This window comes from Hyperolius riggenbachi, chromosome 1 (assembly GCF_040937935.1).
Source record: "Hyperolius riggenbachi isolate aHypRig1 chromosome 1, aHypRig1.pri, whole genome shotgun sequence".
Classification (NCBI taxonomy): domain Eukaryota; kingdom Metazoa; phylum Chordata; class Amphibia; order Anura; family Hyperoliidae; genus Hyperolius; species Hyperolius riggenbachi.
In genome coordinates, this window is record NC_090646.1 from 462,352,806 (window position 1) to 462,372,842 (window position 20,037).

The 20,037-nt window shown below is 39.7% G+C and overlaps 1 protein-coding gene across 4 annotated transcripts in view; it reads right to left on the minus strand.

Annotated features, from left to right (window-relative positions):
* Positions 1-2,128: 2,128 nt before the first annotated feature.
* The window catches only part of FAM222A (family with sequence similarity 222 member A), a 115,071-nt gene continuing 97,162 nt past the window's right edge, over positions 2,129-20,037 (minus strand). For all 4 annotated transcript variants that reach the window (XM_068271474.1, XM_068271475.1, XM_068271477.1 and 1 more), the window contains one exon: positions 2,129-5,479. In XM_068271474.1, the coding sequence (XP_068127575.1) occupies positions 4,236-5,479 (1,244 nt within the window). In that variant the 3' untranslated portion in view covers positions 2,129-4,235. The remainder of the gene's footprint in view (positions 5,480-20,037) is intronic.

The window sequence follows — 20,037 nt, forward strand, 5'->3', positions numbered from 1 at the left end:
TAGGAGCTTTAAAAAGTCTGTGGGGATCTTAGAAACTAACTGCAAAATATTTAGCTTCTTAGGTCACCAAGACAAATTTCTCTTCGAGACAGGCTTACTTTAAAATCAACTATATGAAATCAAATTTTCAATAAATAAAAAAAAAAAAAAAAAGAAATATAGCATCACTGAGCAGACAGTCATAGCTTCCAGAAAGCACAAACTCAACTAAAATGCTGCTAGAGGAAGGACCGTATTCCCACGGGGAAAACAAACCTGCTCCCAATCCAGTTTACAAGCCTTCAACAATAGGATATAGATGCTCATCAAGTTAAATAATTCTAACAGTCTGGGTTATTCACCATCACCACCATCTGGGAATAAGTACTGACAATGGAAGTTTTGCAAAACTTAAACAGGGAATTTGGTTGTATTAGTTGTAAAAATGAAATCTAACATAAACCTCAAATAGACATTGGCCTCAATTCACAGAACTTTATCAAACACTTTTTCAAACGTTTGATAATTTTCCTCATGGGTAAAATCTAATTTTGAATTCACTAAGGTGTTATAGATTTATTGATCATTTCATCGATAAAACATTCGATAAATCTATAACACCTTAGGCCCCGTTCACACTTGCGGTTCTCTGCCAAACGGACCGGATGACCTGACCGGATCCGGACCGGATCGGAACCGTACGGTTCTGATCCGGATCCGATCCGGTCAGTTTGCATCAGGTGTTCATCAGGATGCAATCCGGATCCGTTTGGCAAAAGATAGTAGAAAAGGAATAAAAACGTTGGGGTCTGGGAGGTCAGCAGAAGGTGGACCTGTGGAATCAGGCCCTCCGCTGTTTAGCACTCACCTCCACCTCCGACATACTGCCAACATCTCCAGCACGTTTAAAATCACTGCTGCTCCACTCCAAAATGCTTGCCCATGTGTCCCCATCCAAAATCGCCGCTTCAATACGCATAGGAAGTGGGGTAGAAGATCCGGATTTTTAGCCAGTGTGTTGTGCGCTCTCCGGTTCTCATTGGTTTGTATTGGCCGGATGGTGCAGTCCGGCTCCGCTCCGGATACGGCTGCCGGAGGAGCCGGACCAAAAAATAGCGCATGTTGGGTCTTATGCCGGAGTCCGGATCCGGTCCGGACGAAACGGACCCATGTGAACGGACGCATAGGCTTTCATTGCTATGCCGTGCGACCGTTCCGTCCGTTCTGCATGCGGTCCGGCTCCGGCACGGCGATTCCGGACGGCGACCGCTAATGTGAACCGGGCCTTAGTGAACTCAAAATTAGATTTTACCCATGAGATAAATTATCAAACGTTTGATAAAGTGTTTGATAAAGCTCCGTGAATTGAGGCCATTGTTTCTACCATACCAGGCAACTTGCCTTGTTGACTAAAACTTTTAAAAGTCATTTTCCAACAACTATTTCCAGTATAGCTGTTAGGCAAGATAGCCAATCAGAAATACTTTGAAAGATGGAAGTCACCATGTAAAGAGGCATCAAAGACTGAACAACTTAGAAAACTTAGCTGAGATGAAGAAAAACTGCAGCCCAAAAAAAATCTTGAATAAGCCATCAATGTAAAATTTATGGTTTAGAGGTCATTTATTTTGCTTGTCCTTCGGATCATTTGAAACATTCATCTCTTTTACCAATATGGTAGTTTGATTTTTAGGCAAGATAAAAATATTTTTTAAAAAAAATCAAAAATGACAAAAATGAGTCATAGGCAAGCTACACAGGAAATGACTCTACAGAACTGTTACTTTCAAGGCACTATGGTCCCTTCTTCTGGAAGATTTGAAGTACCTTACAAGAATTTCCTGTATACTTAACTTTCATAAAGATACCACTACAGCTAAAATACAAGTTTATTCAGTTTAAATAGGAACTCAACATTCACAAATAATTGATTACGAATTACTGAACGTCCAACCATGCCAACTGGAACTGTCAGATACAGGTAGTCCCCGGTTAACGAACAAGATAGGGACTGTAGGTTCGTTCTTAACCTGAATCTGTTCTTAAGTCAGAACACTGTGCAATCTCTGTCCCCTGCACCTCCTCTGTGCCCCCCCCCCCCTGTGCCTCCGGGGGCCCCCTCTGTCTTACCTCTGCCCCCTGTAACTGATTATAGAGTCTAAAAGCCATTTTGTCTTTTAATTTCTTAAAATCTATTTTCTCAAAAACTACTTGAATTTGAAACTTTTTTTTTGACTTGTTCCCATAGAAACACAGAATCCATGCTGTTTGTAGCGGCGGGTCGTTCGTAAGTCGGGCGTTCATAAGTGGTGACTACCTGTAATTTGGGTCATGAATAACTGGTCACAATTTTGTTGCAGGACTAAAGCAAGACATTTTTTTTTTAAGTAAAAAATTGAAAAAAACTTAGCAGACATTCTAATCTAGTCTATTGCTAGGTACAAGAGTATTAGTGGAACAGGTTTCCCTCCCACCACCTTTTGTTATAAACAAATCAGAAGCGCCTGTATAATGGTAGCAGGAACCGAGCCTCAGGAAGCGCTCTTCTGTTTTTAACTCCCTCCTCCTTGCTTGAAGTGACATGATGCAATGGCCATGGCTGAGGCCTCAATGGGAAATGGACCCAAACTGTGTGGCTTTCCATTGGCCCAATACCACTGTCACAGTGAGTGACCGTGGTGTTGAGCCAGTGGAAAGCCGTGGAGGTGGGGAGGAGGGAGCTATAAGCATAAGAGAGCTTCTTGTCACTCGGCACCTGCTTCTGTTATACATGCACTCCAAGGACACAGGTAATTGTATGAAATTATCTATTCATAACAAAAAGTGGTGTGAGGGAAAATGTTGCACTAATAATCGTGTACATGGCAAAAGGTACAAGAGTCATCAATTTGAAAGTGTCCACATGCTTAAACTGATGGTTGAAACATATTAAGGGGAACTTGTTGAAGTGAGAGGGATACGGGAGCTTCCATTTATACCAGTTGCCTGGCAATCCTGTGGAACTCTATGATATTGTTGGGATCACCACAGTGCATATTCCAACAGACACAATCTGACAGTTATTTTGATTAAAATAAAAATATTCAGGTTTTTTTTCTTCAGCCTCCTGGTTGAATATTTTGCCAACCTATGCAAATATCTGCATACGTATTTGTGAATGGTCCTTCTTATTTTATATAAGGCAACTTGTATTTTTTTACTTTTTATTTCCCGCCACATCATTTTCTCATTTTTTACAGCTAGCTATCTACTATATTTTATTTTGGTTTGTAAGATTTTAGCATATACCGGCTGCCTCAATGAACCTTCAAAGAATTGTTTCACCCTGAAACATAATTATTAACAAACTGAATTAGCATCACTGAAAACTGCTGAATTAATTTAACAGTTTAGGAATTTCCCCATCCCGATAACACCCAGTGAACTGTAATTTCAGTTGTCTTTCATCCTGAGTGGAGTTTTTATTTAAAATCTTACCATGCTATGATGAATTAAAGTCTTTTACAGAGAGATCCAGGGCACCAATCTACAATCCAAATTTTAGAATGATACAGAAGTAGCAGTAGGTTTGAAAATAATAATTAAAAAATTAAATAATACAATTTCTATGTGTGATATTCAGTTGGAAACATTTCTTCATTGTCAAAATAAAAATTAAGCCTCACATTGTTACATTAAAAACAAAAACTAAACTTGCATGTTTTCTTTGTTTTAAAGTTTGACCTGGCAAATTAAAATTCTTTTATACTTGGCAATGGAGGGGTCAAGTGAAAAAAAAAATCTTGCCAAAAAAGAAGTCAAAATATTTCAGAAAAAATAAATATCTAGCCTATTGCCGTCATTTTCTGCGACAGAGGTGAGAAATGTTGGTGCACTCAGACTCTGAGTTTATATATATAAAAAAAGGAGATTTCAGCTATCTCAAACAAATGAAACAAAATAAAATTGGAAAATCAAGCAGATAAAACCAGTACTTCTTTCTTTGTTATGGTCTAAGACATAGCAAGAAAAACCTGTGCGTTGGTAGAGCCATTCTCTTCCATTCACTTGCCATATAACAGAAAGTGCCAGAGGGGAAGAGGTAATCATTCTTGGTCTGGGTGGACCTGCAATGCTATGCACACTATCACTGGGTGTTTCTCAACACCACCTCTGCCCTCTCTGGACTTACAAACATGCCTGCTTAGGGCTAAGTAGCATAATCTAGTTTACAGATTAGAACCAGTGTTGTTCACCTTTACATAAAAGCGAGAATTTTATCTGTAAATGGGTAAGCGGATGTGGGCATGCTGATGATCAAGGAGCCTTGGCACAGAAACTGTTTCATAACCCTTGCCAAGCATCTGCTCCTTAATACAAGGTGGGTGAATGTCATTGATAAGATACTCCAAAGATTGAAGACTACTGCTAAGGATAGAGGTATTGCAAAGGGTCTTGCTGGGGATGCTGGTTAATCCGTCTGATGGATGTACCCCTAAATCCCTGTGACCATTGACAAGTTCCTGGGGATTGTAACAGTCGCTGTTTGGAGTGACCAAGATACTGTTCCATGGGGGAGCAAAGTATTGCCCCACTGAGAAATTACCATGCATGCCAACACAGTTCAGTGGGGAAGAGCTGATTTTTTCAACGGCACTAGCAAGAGTATATGGGCGAGAGACACCAGGGCACACTTCTGGCGACTTACTGATGGCTCCTCCACCACCACTGCCTCCACTGTATATCCGGAGTTGCTGCTGTTGTTGTTTCTGTTGCCAAATAAGGTAGTCCATGCTATCCTGATAGGATCCGGGTTTTGCCACCATAGGGACAGATCCCAGTGCCAGCTCAGTTCCTGCTCTACAGTCTTGCAAGACAGTGCCTGTATAAGCCACAGTGCCCCCGGTCATAGCAGTAAAGCCATTGGCCATTCCTTGCTTAGCTGGACTAGAGTTAGTAACCACTACACCTTGACAAGCCTGGTGAGAAGCTTGAGCCTGGCACTGTTGGTTTATCTGGTAAATGATGCTTTGAATGGAGGGCAAGTTGGATTGTTGCAGTGTTAAATTTCTACCTGTTAATGGAATAACTGATGTTGCCACTGTCACATTGGGTGGCACTGGTGCATCTAATTGCTTATGACTTGCAAGATAACTCAACTGTCCATTGCAAGGTTGGCCTTGTGTTAAAGTGCTTGACACGGTGTAAGGAGTGACGCCAACATGTGCAGTAGAAATTTTAGTTCGTTTGCCTTCTACATTCTTTACCACACTCTTACTTGAAGATTTAACAATAGCCAGCAGACCTTGGTAGCCACTTGTGTGTATTGGATAAGGACTGTAGCGCTGGCCTGTGGTATCATAACCATTTACAGTTCGATTTAGGTGCTTGTGCTGGGGAACCCTGATGTTGGTGGGAAAGATCTTGATAGACAAAGGATTGTTAGCAACTTTCTGTGCGTAGGCATCTAATTCAGCAGGACTTGGGTATCTTGTAGTCTGCATTGGTGTTGCAGTTTCACCTATAATAAGAAAAATACAAAGTGAATATACAAAATGACTAGATAGAAAATTAAATAGCGTTCATGAAATACAGTTTGTGGACATTTAAATTCACATTTAATGTTTAGAACAGCCGTGGGCAAACTACAGCCATGGGCTATAAAGCCGACCCCATCGCACTCACCAGCGGTGATCTCCATGGTAATGGCGCGTTATGCAATCTGTCGATATTACATAGCATGTCACAATATGCAGCCGTTTCCATGGAGATCGCTGCTGTAGAGTGTGATAGGGTGAGTTATACCCAATCATTCCCTGACATTCTTCACCCGGGAGGGGTAAATGAAGGGAGAGAGCGTGCGAGCTGCAGTAGCAGTGGGCCGCGTTCAAGACGAATGTTGCCCGATCCTTACAAAGTATGCCCACCCCAGTTTACGACCTGATATACTCAGAAATTTCAGCCTGGAAATCACTGGAATTTATGCGATCTTATTGAAAATCATGTTATTAGGTGGCAATAATTGGCAACCTTCACCTGGATCTTCTTGGACAGTTACTGAAAGGTAAAAGTGAATTGACGTTTTAAACACGCAAACAGAGATTATTATTATTGTGGTATTTTATTTATAATAGTTTATTTTAAATCATTGCAAGGCAGCCTGCTTAGGTTTCAGCAAAGGGACCTATGTATTAGTACAAGTTATGTTACCTATGGTCATATTTAACAAGGCTGTGCACAGAGGAATTATTATATACCAAGTGTGGTAACCGATAACTTTCTTATTTGATAGAACAAATTAATGTAAATTAAAACCTGATTAATTAGTATAATTGTTGCTATATAGACATCATTATGCTTCTTCTGTACATTGCTGTACTGAAAAATACATCAAAAAATTAAATGGACTACAATTAGAAAAGGTACAAAATTAAACCACAGAGATCCATAGTTACGCAAAGAACTATATGCAAATAAACCATAATTTAAAGAGAACAAATCTGTCAAAAGAAAATGGAGAATGTAAAAAAAGTGTTTTAGGCAAAGCTTTGGTCTTTCAGAATCGTATTTCTAAAGATGAAATGATTCATACCAGCTTAAAAAAAAAGAAAAGAAAAAAAAGACAACCTGCAAAACGTAGAACATTCCGTATAGCATTGTTAATGATTATAGTGGTAAATTATGTCTAATGTCTTGTGTCTTCAAAAAAAAGCATTTTTGATTACTAAAAAAAGTCCATATTTTGTGAGATGGCAGTTAATAATTTAATGACAGGGGAGGAAAGAGCTGTCAGTTCAGCACACATTTGTCTCTATTCTTCTGTTAACAGACAAAAAAAAGCCTTAGAACTGTGGCATTTGGTTCCACCCAAAAGTACTTGGGGAGACAAAAATTACTGAATTGCTGTCATTAAAAATCCCCTATAATTAATGGCAAATCCACAGTTTATAGTTTAACCCTTTCTGGATCTGTCATTAGACATTGCAAAAGGTATTTGTCATTGATTGAGAGGGAGAGAGAGCAGGGAGATTAGTGGAGGTTTCCAATTGATGCAATGTCAATGTGTGTAGAACTATAGAAGTTTAATAATATTTATATACAGTACTGTAAACTTTTTATTGTCCATGCAAACATGTTTAAGCACTACTTACTTACTAAGCACTACGTGACAAGCTAGTGGTGCTACATTTAAAGGGGTTGATGCATCAAATATTGATAACAGAGCAATATCAGGTGAAGAAATGTTTGGCCTGGTTTCTTGATTTGTACAGGATTTATTTAACATTTACAAATTAATGTTTATTTGCAAAGGAAAAAAAAAAAGTCTGATTTTTCCAAAGGACCGGTCGTTTGGACGTCAAATCGGGCGTACACTACACTACACTATACATAAAAATTGTCCCTAGACTACGATACATCCATAGACATAGGACTACTGTAGGGGTTAGATTCTGAGGGACAGTTAAAGAGGAACTCCAGTGAAAATAATGTAGTAAAAAAAAGTGCTTCATTTTTTACCATAATTATGTATAAATGATTTAGTCAGTGTTTGCTCATTGTAAAATCTTTCCTCTCCCCGATTTACATTCTGACATTTATTACATGGTGACATTTTTACTGTGGGCAGGTTATGTAGCTGCTCCTAGCTGTTTTGGCTGTTACAGACAGCTGTAAACAGCTAATTCCTGTCTGTGAACATTGTTACATTGTGGCAGTTTGCCCAGAGTACCGTGGTACTCAGCTTCTTGTGGGAGGGGTTTCAGCACAAAATCTGTCATACAGCGCCCCCTGATGGTCTGTTTGTGAAAATAATTATATTTCTCATGTAAAAGGGGGTATCAGCTACTGATTGGGATAAAGTTCAATTCTAGGTTGGAGTTTCTCTTTAAGTGACAACACAATACATACTCTGCACAGTGCTACATAAGATGTCAGTGTCTTTATAAATACTAAATAACAATAGAGCAGAAAAGCTAGGGAAGGAAGTGATTGGTGCATTTACTAAAGAGGGTAGAGGAGCCATGGAAATACTGTACACATTTTTTCATTTATAGCACACATTACTAGAGTGGGAGAATATGATCTATAACCTATGGCTGGTTTCTTGACCTCATTCCCATTAAGCCCGTTTCATTTGACATTGTAATGGCCTTGACTTGATTACTCTGGAGGAAACCTTTTACCCCATGTTATTGTTAATCAACATTAAGTAAGAATAACCCTGGGTTTCAAGTCTCTATTTTTCCTGTGGGAACTAATCTATGAACGTGTATTGATCGCCGGTAGTCACAGATATACATTTCAGGAAAGCAAGTCACAAAAGTATAAACTAAGCTGTGCCCACCAAGTCAACAATAAAGCAACTCACATTATGCAGAAGATATTTATACACTGTGGTCACTCTGCCAGATACAAATGTAAACCTTGTAGCATTCAGTAAAGCTGATCACACACACACACTGTGCCCAAAATGTAAAAACCCATCTGGAAATCTAAGGTTTCAGGGGACTGCACAAACACAAACATCATTTTAACCCAGGCAAAATAAATTGAATGTAAAACACATTATAGAACTAATTTCATGGTTGTTTAACCCCCTCCAAAACACACACAAGCACTATTTATGGAGAAAGAAAATCAGCATTTTTTATAAATGGATCAAAATGGCTTGATCATGCAATTTTACAGACGATCAAGAAAATAAGCAACTTGTTTTCAAGCTATTTCCTCACACATTTATGGGCCTGTAACATTTGTTTGCTAGAAAAATGACTTTACTTCTAGAACTAGAGAAGAGGTTGACGACAATTAACACAGTGTATACACAGCAGAGATACACAGCTTGTAACCAACAGCAACCAAACAAAAGCTGTATTTTATCAATAAGGATTTAGACCATCCTATGACCAAAAAAAAGAGAAAAATGCGGTTTACTACCTATGACTATGGTGACTATGGTAGGGATTAGATTGTGAGCTCCTCTGAGAGACAGTTAGAAACAAGACTATATTTACTTTGTAAAGCGCTGCGGAAGATGTCAGCACTATATAAATAATAATAATAATAATACCTACAGGCAGAACCCAGAAGCGATTAACTTGTCAATTACACAGTATAATGCCTAACATAGATTAACCAATCATACCTCTTTTCCTATAGTATTTTGCAATTGTTACCCAGCTGATGGTGCAACTTTAAAGAGACTCCGTAACAAAAATTGCATCCTGTTTTTTATCATCCTACAAGTTCCAAAAGCTATTCTAATGTGTTCTGGCTTACTGCAGCACTTTGTACTATCACAGTCTCTGTAATAAATCAATGCATCTTTCCCTTGTCAGACTTGTCAGCCTGTGTCTGGAAGGCTGCCAAGTTCTTCAGTGTTGTGGTTCTGCTATGCACTCCCCAATCAGGGGGGAAAGAAACACACAAATGATCTCTTGAGATTCAAAAGGAATGCTGTATACAGCCTGCTTGTGTATGAATGTATTTTCTATGTGTGGACATACTGTACATCAACCTACTTCCTGTTTTGGTGGCCATTTTGTTTGTTTATAAACAAACTTTTTAAAACTGTTTTTAACCACTTTTAATGCGGCGGGGAGCGGCGAAATTGTGACAGAGGGGAATAGGAGATGTCCCCTAACGCACTGGTATGTTTACTTTTGTGCGATTTTAACAATACAGATTCTCTTTAATTAGGGCTACAGCCAGGACGGGATTTACCTCACAGGAGCCTATAGGCACAGATCCTGGTACCAACTTAGACTTCACCCTCCATAAACCTACAAATCCCCGCTGAACCGCACTGCAAGTCACCTGGCTGTCCCAGCTGGCACTTCTCCTTTATTTCCCTTGCCAGTCATAGGTAGCTACAGATGCCCCCAAAAATGGCCACTAACTGTACAATTTCTAGCAAAAAATCGTTCGAACGATCAGAAATTCTAATCGGACAAAAAAATCGTTCACTACACTATCAACAAACCAATCTTTGCTTCCTATCTACCACAACCAACAAGAAAATCCAAAATTTTAGTTTGACAAAAATCCAATCAGACGACTATTTTTAGAATGGTTTGTAATCGATTGTGCCCATCAACTGAGATCATTTACAACCAATCTGATCAGAATTTCTGATCACGCAAACAATTTTTTTCTGCTACAAATTCGACCATTAGTGGCCACCTTTCGTATTAGAACCTCAGTATTAGGCCTCTTGCACACTACATGCGATTCCAATTTTTTATCTGATCCAATTTTTGATTCTGATTAAAAAACGTACTGCATGCTGTTACGGTTTTTTAATCGGAATTAAAAATCAGACATATAAAAAAAAAAAATTCAGAATCGCATGTAGTGTGCAAGAGGCCTTAACTTGCTAATGGTGCCCTTGACTAAAGGGAGTTCTTGTCAGCGGAATTATGAGAGCAGGGTGAGTATCCTCTCATTTACACTCTCATCGGGGCTCTACATGGGGAAGGAGGGAGGTGCTCAGGGAGGGAAGTGAGCCACCTTTCCATCATCAGCCCGATTGGGTCCACTGTACTGCTCATGTGCGAGGCCTCTGTGCCTGTGCAGCAGAGCGGACCCAATCGGGCTTGGCTATTTCCAACAAGGAGATCTTGGGGGATCCCAGCGCTGGATCCCCTTTACTGTATAGGATGGGGGAAGCCTCTTTAGGATCACTTTTTCTTCTTACAGGTACACTTTAAACATTGCAAATGAAAAAGTACCAAAAAGTCTGTTTTAAGAAGACAAACTTATATTCAGCCTAGCCAAAGACAGAGGTAAACCAGGTAAGGGAAAATGGGACACACGTTTTCACAAGACATGCTGAAAATTCTCTGTTTCAAATCTGTGTTGAATCCCCCTCTGTGTGAGTCAGTCCACTGATCCCCAGCTCCTCTGTGTGAGTCAGTCCACTGATCCCCAGCTCCTCTGTGTGAGTCAGTCCACTGATCTCCAGCTCCTCTGTGTGAGTCAGTCCACTGATCTCCAGCTCCTCTGTGTGAGTCAGTCCACTGATCTCCAGCTCCTCTGTGTGAGTCAGTCCACTGATCTCCAGCTCCTCTGTGTGAGTCAGTCCACTGATCTCCAGCTCCTCTGTGTGAGTCAGTCCACTGATCTCCAGCTCCTCTGTGTGAGTCAGTCCACTGATCTCCAGCTCCTCTGTGTGAGTCAGTCCACTGATCCCCAGCTCCTCTGTGTGAGTCAGTCCACTGATCCCCAGCTCCTCTGTGTGAGTCAGTCCACTGATCTCCAGCTCCTCTGTGTGAGTCAGTCCACTGATCCCCAGCTCCTCTGTGTGAGTCAGTCCACTGATCCCCAGCTCCTCTGTGTGAGTCAGTCCACTGATCTCCAGCTCCTCTGTGTGAGTCAGTCCACTGATCTCCAGCTCCTCTGTGTGAGTCAGTCCACTGATCTCCAGCTCCTCTGTGTGAGTCAGTCCACTGATCCCCAGCTCCTCTGTGTGAGTCAGTCCACTGATCTCCAGCTCCTCTGTGTGAGTCAGTCCACTGATCTCCAGCTCCTCTGTGTGAGTCAGTCCACTGATCCCCAGCTCCTCTGTGTGAGTCAGTCCACTGATCTCCAGCTCCTCTGTGTGAGTCAGTCCACTGATCTCCAGCTCAGGCTGAAGCAAAGGATGGAAAAAAAAATGTACTCAACATAAAATAATGAATTTCTGAACAACATGTATCACTTTGTTTTTAAAGGAAAATGAATTGCTTTGTTTAAGCGGCTCTATCTCATAACAAACTCTGGTTTGTGTGCCAAATATGAGAGGAAACGACTGCCTGCAGGATCACAGTCATGTATTCTTATATGTAAATTTAGTTTAATATTTACTAAAGAGAACATTTGCCTGCAGTTGCGTGATGAACTTGCTTTGTATGCTGGTGAAAAGCTGAGGGTCATGCAAATATCACACACCACAATTTCCTTCACAAATGGGAAATGTCAGATCATACTATAACGTGGAGGTGTTGTTCATAATAACCAATCAATGTTTATCTCCATGTTGTAAGTGAAGAGAGCATTAAAGTGAACCAAGCACCATTTTTAGCACCCATGACATCTCAATAGCACATTCAATATGCATGCCAACAATGTGGCTCATTAACTACTTTCGCCTCCTCAACGTAGAAGCTACGTCCATGAGGCCATGTGCGCTTCCGCAGACGATCACGCACGTGTATGCGTGCTCCCGGACCGCGGTTTCTTAGCCAGGGAATCTGTGAATCGGGCATGGTGCCCGATCACTGATTCCTCTCCCCCGCAGAAAAAGCGACAGCTTCTCTCGGAAGCCTAGCTTTTTCTGCCTCCAACGTCCCCCCCTACGTCACACTAAGCGTACATGTTACGCTTAGAGGGACGTCATGTAAACAAACCTAGGGTTGCCATCTTGTGGCCAAAAAGTAAAACTACATCTACATTAAAAATAAACATATATTTACATTACAAAAATTACTATTTACATCCCACCCTCCCAAAAATACCTAAATAAAATGTTTATTAATAAAAAAAATTACAAAAAACAAACAAACACATAAATATTTACCTAAAGGTCTAAACTTTTTAAATATCTATGTAAAGATGAAATATTTCTTTTTTTATTATAAGCTTGTAAATAGTGATGGATGGAAAACAGAAAAAAATACACTTATTTCCAACTAAAATATTGTCGCCATACATTGTGATAGGGACATAATTTAAACGGTGTAATAACCGGGATAAATGGGCAAATACAATACATGGGTTTTAATTATGGAGGCATGTATTATTTTAAAACTATAAAGACTGAAAACTGAGAAATAATGATTTTTTTCCTTTTCTTATTCTTACTGTTAAAATGCATTTACAGTAAGGTAGCTCTTAGCAAAATGTACCACCCAAAGAAAGCCTAATTGGTGGTGGAAAAAACAAGATATAGATCAGTTCATTGTGATAAGTAGTGATAAAGTTATAGGCTAATGAATGGGAGGTGAACTTTGCTCGGATGCATAAAGTGAAAACGACTGAGGGCTGAAATGGTTAATAATAATAATAATAATAATTAAAAAAAAAAACAAAAAACTTTCATTTTACCTCTTCTTTTTACATTTAAAACTTTAGCAGAGTGTTTTATTTCTACTTTCCTTTACTTCTGAGGTCTGCCTGGCCCGCAGAAGTTTCAGGCAAATAAGGACTGATGTAATTATATTATTAGCAGAGAGCAAACAAAAACCTTTTGATCAGCAAGGGGGTGTATGTAGACTGAACAATGGACTTCAAAGTGTTTACAGAAGTCACAGATGCCATCTTCATACTTTCCCCTGGATAAATAATGGGCAGATAGAAGGGGAAGGGGAACATGGCAGCTCCTATAGCTATTAGAAACCAGGAAACAAAAGTGGCGTTTTATTTCTTACTTTTTAACCCTTAAAAGCACAAGTCAAAAAGTCAGAAGCTGTTGCTATGGTAGTGTAACAAGATGTCCTCCATCACTGCATCCTAGGTGGCGCATTCCCAAACTGTGACATGCAGGAGATTGTGAGTGCACTAGGAAAACCACATCAGTACTGTAGAGATAACAGCAGCATTTGTGTATATCATAGTGAATTTAAATGGTACAAGAAAAACTAAACTGCTGGTCCAAAAGCTACACTATCCAAGATACAACGAGGCAGAATAATCAATAGAAGCACAACTGCACTAAAAATGGATCACATGGGCGGAACAAGGCATCAGATGCCCAGCCAGAATCCTTTGGGCATAGACTCCACCTCTGCCATGCACTTGTGTTGATAAATTAGTCCTGAGGACTCCAATTGGTTGCTCTCAGCAACTGGCCCACTTTTGCTTCAGTTTTCCTTGCACTGGTTTTTCATAAATTTGCCACTGTAAAAATTACTGATGACAGCAATAACAGTTCAGTAGACTTCTATATGTTGCTAAATTAGGCTAGCCTGAGAGAGTATAGTCTGCTGGTTCTTTATGAATAACTGGCAGCCTGGAAGATAATTACTGGAAGTGTTGCTAACTGAACAAAAAAAGGACGCCATAAAGATGTGCTGCAGCCCTGAACATTAAGCCATCGCGACATGCTGCTTAGAGGTACCTGAAACAAGGACACTCATTAACTATAATAAAGTCATTTAACTACAGCCATCCAGAGTACAATTTTCTGCTGACGGAAGTTGTGATAAGACCTTCCAGCATGGAAAAAGAAGTCTTCTATATCATGCTTGCTTAGCGCTTTGTAGGCTTTTATGCATTTACTTGTCTATTCCTTTTATCAGGGCTTGTAGTTGCTTCTTACTTTTGATAAGAGTTCCTGGCTATAAATATATAAAAGCTGACCCTGAAGTTTAGGCAAACATACATATAGCTGTGTGCTGTTTTATTGTTTTATTTGCTTTAAATAGGCACTGAAGTAGTAGGATATATATATATAATATATAACATATATTAGGAAGAAGAATATAGTAGTATAGTAGAATAAAGTAGAATATATAAGAGTATTCAGAATACCCACTTTTACATTAATTATCCTGGTTTCAGCATAGGGGGGGGGGGGGGGGGAATAACTTCTTAAATGTATGTATTGCTGTATATTGGTATGTAATCCCTCCCTCCCAGTGATGTCACAAGCCTAGGCTCTTTATTCTTCTCCCAGTGCACTCTGGGAGACCAAGGCCCATAAGCAATTAACTTTTTCCCCTAAGTTGTCTCCTAGGTGCTACGTTCACACCTTGTCATAAAAAGTCTTTTAAACCCAAAGCAAGCAAAAGCATACTACAAATAATTTTGTTAGTACTTTTCAACTACTTTTTGAAATGTTTTTCAATTGTAACACGCTGAAAAGTTATTTTAAAGAGAAGATGGAAAATTAACTCCTAGGAACAAAAAATCAGGAGAAAAAAAGTGATTTACGTATGGGCACTGGGCCCTTATTCAATTCACTTTTTCTGCCCAGGAGATGCTTTTTCATCTTCTGTTTAAAATAACTAATATTGCTAAGAAGTAGGTGAAAAAGTACTGGTAAAATTATTCAGAGTATTTTCTTGCTTGCTGGTGGCTTAAAGGGCATTTTATTGATAAAGTGTGAAAATATAACCAAGGAGAAAATGTGGGACAAAAAGTGAATTGCATACGGCTCCAGGTGTTATTTCTACTGACTTCAGAGCACACAGTAAACACAACATCCACAGTTATGCACCTGCCAGCTGTAAAGATTTCACCACCTGTGATAAATGTAAGACAGTTAATCGGGGTCAAGAAAGATTTTACAAAGGGGAAAATTTTATTACATAATTTAAAAATAAAAAAAGTTCCTCTTTAACTGTCCAGCTAGTCCTGTGATTCACACAAACTTGCCAGACTTCTTCAACAAACATTTTAAGTTGTTAAGACTGATGTCATTCTCCTTCAAAGCAAACCAAACAAAAAGGTGTGTAAAATGACTCAGCCCCCTATGTTAAGGATTTTCAGTCAGTATTAGGGGAGACATACGATCTATATTTCTTCTTTTAATGATTTTCAGCCTGTACAGTGAATGCAGTGTGAATAAATGTTTCTTTGGTAAAACTGGCCCCTTAGTTCTGACAGTTCATTGAAACATTTCCATATATATTTGTGTTACTAACTTTTTTTTCAAGCCATCTGGTGAAGTAGGTTTATTGACCCTATAAAGTGAATTATAAAAGAAGACGATGACACAGTTTTTCAAAGGTCCCTTAATGTGTCAGATATTTAGTCTCCAGTTCCAAAGAAAGCATTGATGTTCTTTGTTGCCATAGCAGGAGCTATCCAAACTATCCGGATTGGGCAAGGCTCCCTCATTCTATGTAAGCTAAAGCACAATTAGGAGCGCAAAGTCCCAATTCTGCGATTAGTTGTATATTGCACAAATGAAGCGAATGGCCCATATAAAGAAACACAATATAGGTGCTCAGATTAAACGAGGGGACTGTCCAGAAAGGGGAAGTCAGGCTGTGATCTGACCCGACTTTTACCTCTGCATTCCATGCAAGGTGGAATGACGGCATACAATGTGCAATCTTTGTGTAACAGCTTCTGACACTACCCTTTAGGTTGTGAACCAAACCGAATGCTGTCACATCATAAGGCTCCATCATTGTGTGAAATGTGACAAATGGATTATGTCAGGAAAATCAATATCTTACATTGGCCATGCATAGTTGTATCGTGTCAAACAGTATCAGCTCTGAGGACATTTTAAAGTGACAATTACTGCGCAAAAAAAATCTGCCGCAAATAGGTAAGTATGGAAGGGTTGTGAATTTTTTTTAAAATTTATATAGTATTGATGCTTTTTCTGCAATGCTTTATAGGTCATATCAAAAAAGTAATGTTGCTAACTGTTCCTGAGCAGAATTTACGATTTAGTGTAATTTTATAGGTTATCCAGTTAACCTTCACAGCAATGTTTTGGGGCTGTTAAAAGGAGAAACCTATAAAAGCACAGTACATACAAACTCCATGCAGACAGTTTCATGTCTTTGAAACTTGCTGGGATATGATAGTGCTGACCACACAGCCACTATTCTCCTAGTTATTATTACTATATTTGTATAGTGTTAATATATCCTAAAGGCTGGATGGTGTAATGGTTAAGGGCTCTGCCTCTGACACGAGACTTGAGTTCGAATCTCGGCTCTGCCTGTTCAGTAAGCCAGCACCTATTCAGTAGGAGACCTTGGGCAAGTTTCCCTAACACTGCTACTGCCTATAGAGCGCGCCCTAGTGGCTGCAGCTCTGGCGCTTTGAGTCCGACAGGAGAAAAGACCAATATAAATGTTCTGTGTTTGCTTTACAGTCATGTTATTAACTGCCCTACAAAGGAGCTCACAATCTAATACCTACCACAGTCCATGGCCAATTAATGTATTATAGTAGTAGGTTTTAAGCTGTGGGAGGAAACTGGTGTGCCCAGAAAAAACCCAAAGCAACATGAGCAGAACATACAAACCAGTCTTGCTAAGGTAGTTCAAAGATAAAGGGTGGAACCATATATTACCTAATAAACTATGGTGATGTATGGTGATGTTCAAGATTTCAACAAGGCTTACAATGCGCCAAACCATGTATTAACAACAAAGTAATGTCAGACATCACTGCTATCACACTGACTGGATTGTATATGAACGGTCATTCCGACCTACCAGGGCATCCATGACACATCATACAAGACAAGACACAACATTTATATTGTATTTTTCTCCTGGTGGACTCAAAGTGTCAGAGCTGCAGTCACTATGGTGCACTCCGAAGCAGTAGCAGTGTCAGGGAGTCTTGCCCAAGGACTCCTAACTGAATAGGTGCTGAATTACTGAATTGATTTGAGCCATGGTCTCCTGTGTCAGAGTCAGAGCCCTTAACAAGCCACATACAACTTTGTTATATCATTCAGGAAGTCATAAAACAGTGGTAGCAATAGGGGTGCATTTTGTGAGGGTGAAGCTCCGAACAGACATGGCTCTGGTAATTTGGGAATGTCAGGTGATTCACTTCGCTTCCTCAGGGCCCCTAAGAATAAATTGTATTTCACAACTGTTAAAAAAACAACAACAAAAACCTGTTACAATAATAGCTCACCTAACCGCTGTCTGTATAACTTCCCCTGTGGCCTCCAGAATGAGTTGATCAACAAGTTTTTTTATTTAAATTGACCCTGTGTCAAATCTGATTCAGTGCCCTTTCACATTGGGGTGGTGCGCCGCAGCCTAATGAAAGTCATACTACCCACGTTGAGGTACGCTGCACCGGAAGTGCCCTAACACGCCGACATACCTACATTACCGTACGGCTCCTGCGGCGTACCGAAAGTCATGTAAGTCTATGGCGACGCAGGGTTTTCCAAAATGTTGGCGTTGCGTCACGCATGCACAGAAACTAACTTTTACAATAGGCTTCCACACACTTCCATATTTTCAAGTCAGGAAGTGAGCGTAAGCAAGCATCATTTCATGTTTGGATCCCGGCCAGAGAGGGATTACCGCATACTAACCCGGTAATCCCCGAAAGACTGTTTTTGGCAGTGCAATGCCTCCAATACTCTGTCTGAAAGCGGCCTCAGTGATCGCTAAGGCCTTGTTCATTAAATAATTTTAAAAAAAGTGGATGTAAAAATGCATGTACATTTGCATACATCATGTAACAATAAGAGTATAAAAAGTCATCTTGAACACAGCCCACACCCACTATATATACTGTACTTATCCTCATTTTTTCTATTCACCCACATTGTGAGAACCTCCTGTTCTATCCATACCATCTGTGTCCTCTTCCATTTACTAGTCCTAGTCCCTCCTACTCTATGCTACCTCTAAGCCCACTCTACCAACCCAGTCTACCTCTCTAATCTGTGCGGTGTCCAATGTATACCAGATTGCTGGCATATAACAATATGAGTGAAAACAGTTATCTTGAACAAAGCATCCCCCCGAGGTAGCCTGGATAAATGGACTTCACAAATATAATGATTAACTCCCAGCACTGTGCACCTTTCCATCCCTCTGGACAAAATTAAGTTCAATTCGTTACTGTGAGCATAATGTGACATTTTAGCCAGAGCAGGGGAAATAAATACCAGTAATGTTAATAAAGGTCATTTGCAACAAAACACTGACTTTGTTCCGTTTTTTCACACATTTCTTTCACAATTTCACTTCCCTCGTACAACAAACACCTCAGTGTAGTACAAATGATAGAATACTGGTAATTTCACCACACACTATCTGCATTGTCCTTCATTTTGTAATGGCTGTCCTTGGCAGCAGTTCTGTATTTATGTGACACTAATTAGCTTTGTGACATTTGCAAAATTTTAATTAAAAAAAATCTCTCAATTGAGCCTTGTACTGTGATAAAATGCTTAAAAAGGGAATATATACACAATTTGGATTCCTACCAAAACATTAACAGGCCTCCTGCATGACACCAGAGGGATTGCACCTCTGGAACATGAAGGGTTTGCTCACCTCTACAGTGTAGGTTAGGTTTTTAACATTTTTTATTCACACCCAACTCACACTCAACTCAACCTCAAGTACCTCAACTGAGAATGCTTGATTTTCCAAAAAATAAAAAATACATTTAGTCTGTCTGCTAAACACAGTGAACTCTATGACACTTTTTGTAATCTTGGACCAGCAGTCACTTTCATTTCCTCTTCAGCAAAAATGCCTTTGCGGACCGCATTTTTAAAGCAAAACTGCTGTGTGGAGGGAGGAAAAGTCAGATACTTGTTAGATACCTACCTTTACCTTAAAGTGAACCTCCGGACTAAAAATCTACTCAGCAGAACTGAAAAGGCTTGGTGTTTCTTTAACAGTTTCACAGCATCAGAACTTTGTTTTTCTTACCAAAGCATCATTTTTAGATGCATTTTTACCTAAGCTCCACCCATCAAAGAAAAAAAGCCCGGGCTTTTTTTCCCTGATGCTGTGCAGAGCATGATGGGATTTCCTATGTTGTTATTCACATTGCCTAGCAACTGGGAGAGGTGCTCAGGACACAGGACAGTTGAAACTGTGTCTCATGCTCCCTGTCACCTTCTTTCAACCAAAAACATGGCTGCCATCATGAAATCAAACATTTGCCTGTTCTTTTAAAACAGGGTGGGTAAGAGATTCTATTACCTATTTTAATTAACATAACTAATGTAACTTAATGACAGTATGTTTGTTTAGGCTGGAGTTCCTCTTTAAAGAGAACCTGTACTGAGTAAAATTATTTAAAATAAACACACGAGGTAACTTCAAATGAACATTACATCGTTACCTTGCAATCAGTTCTTCTCAGAAGCTTACAATTTTCTTCTTACAGTGATCCCTTCCAGTTCTGACAACATTTTGTCAGAACTGAAATATATCAGTTGCTGTCAGTTATATATCAGTTGCTGTCAGTTACAGCTGAGAGGAGAACTCATGTGTCCATGTTTCCCTATGGCTCAAGTGGGCAATGTTACAGTTTAACAGTGTGCTGACCAGGAAGCTGTTATGGGGTAATAGCCATTTTCAAAATGGAGGACGGAGAATTCCATTGATCACAGTGTACAAATGGGACGCAGGAGAGGAA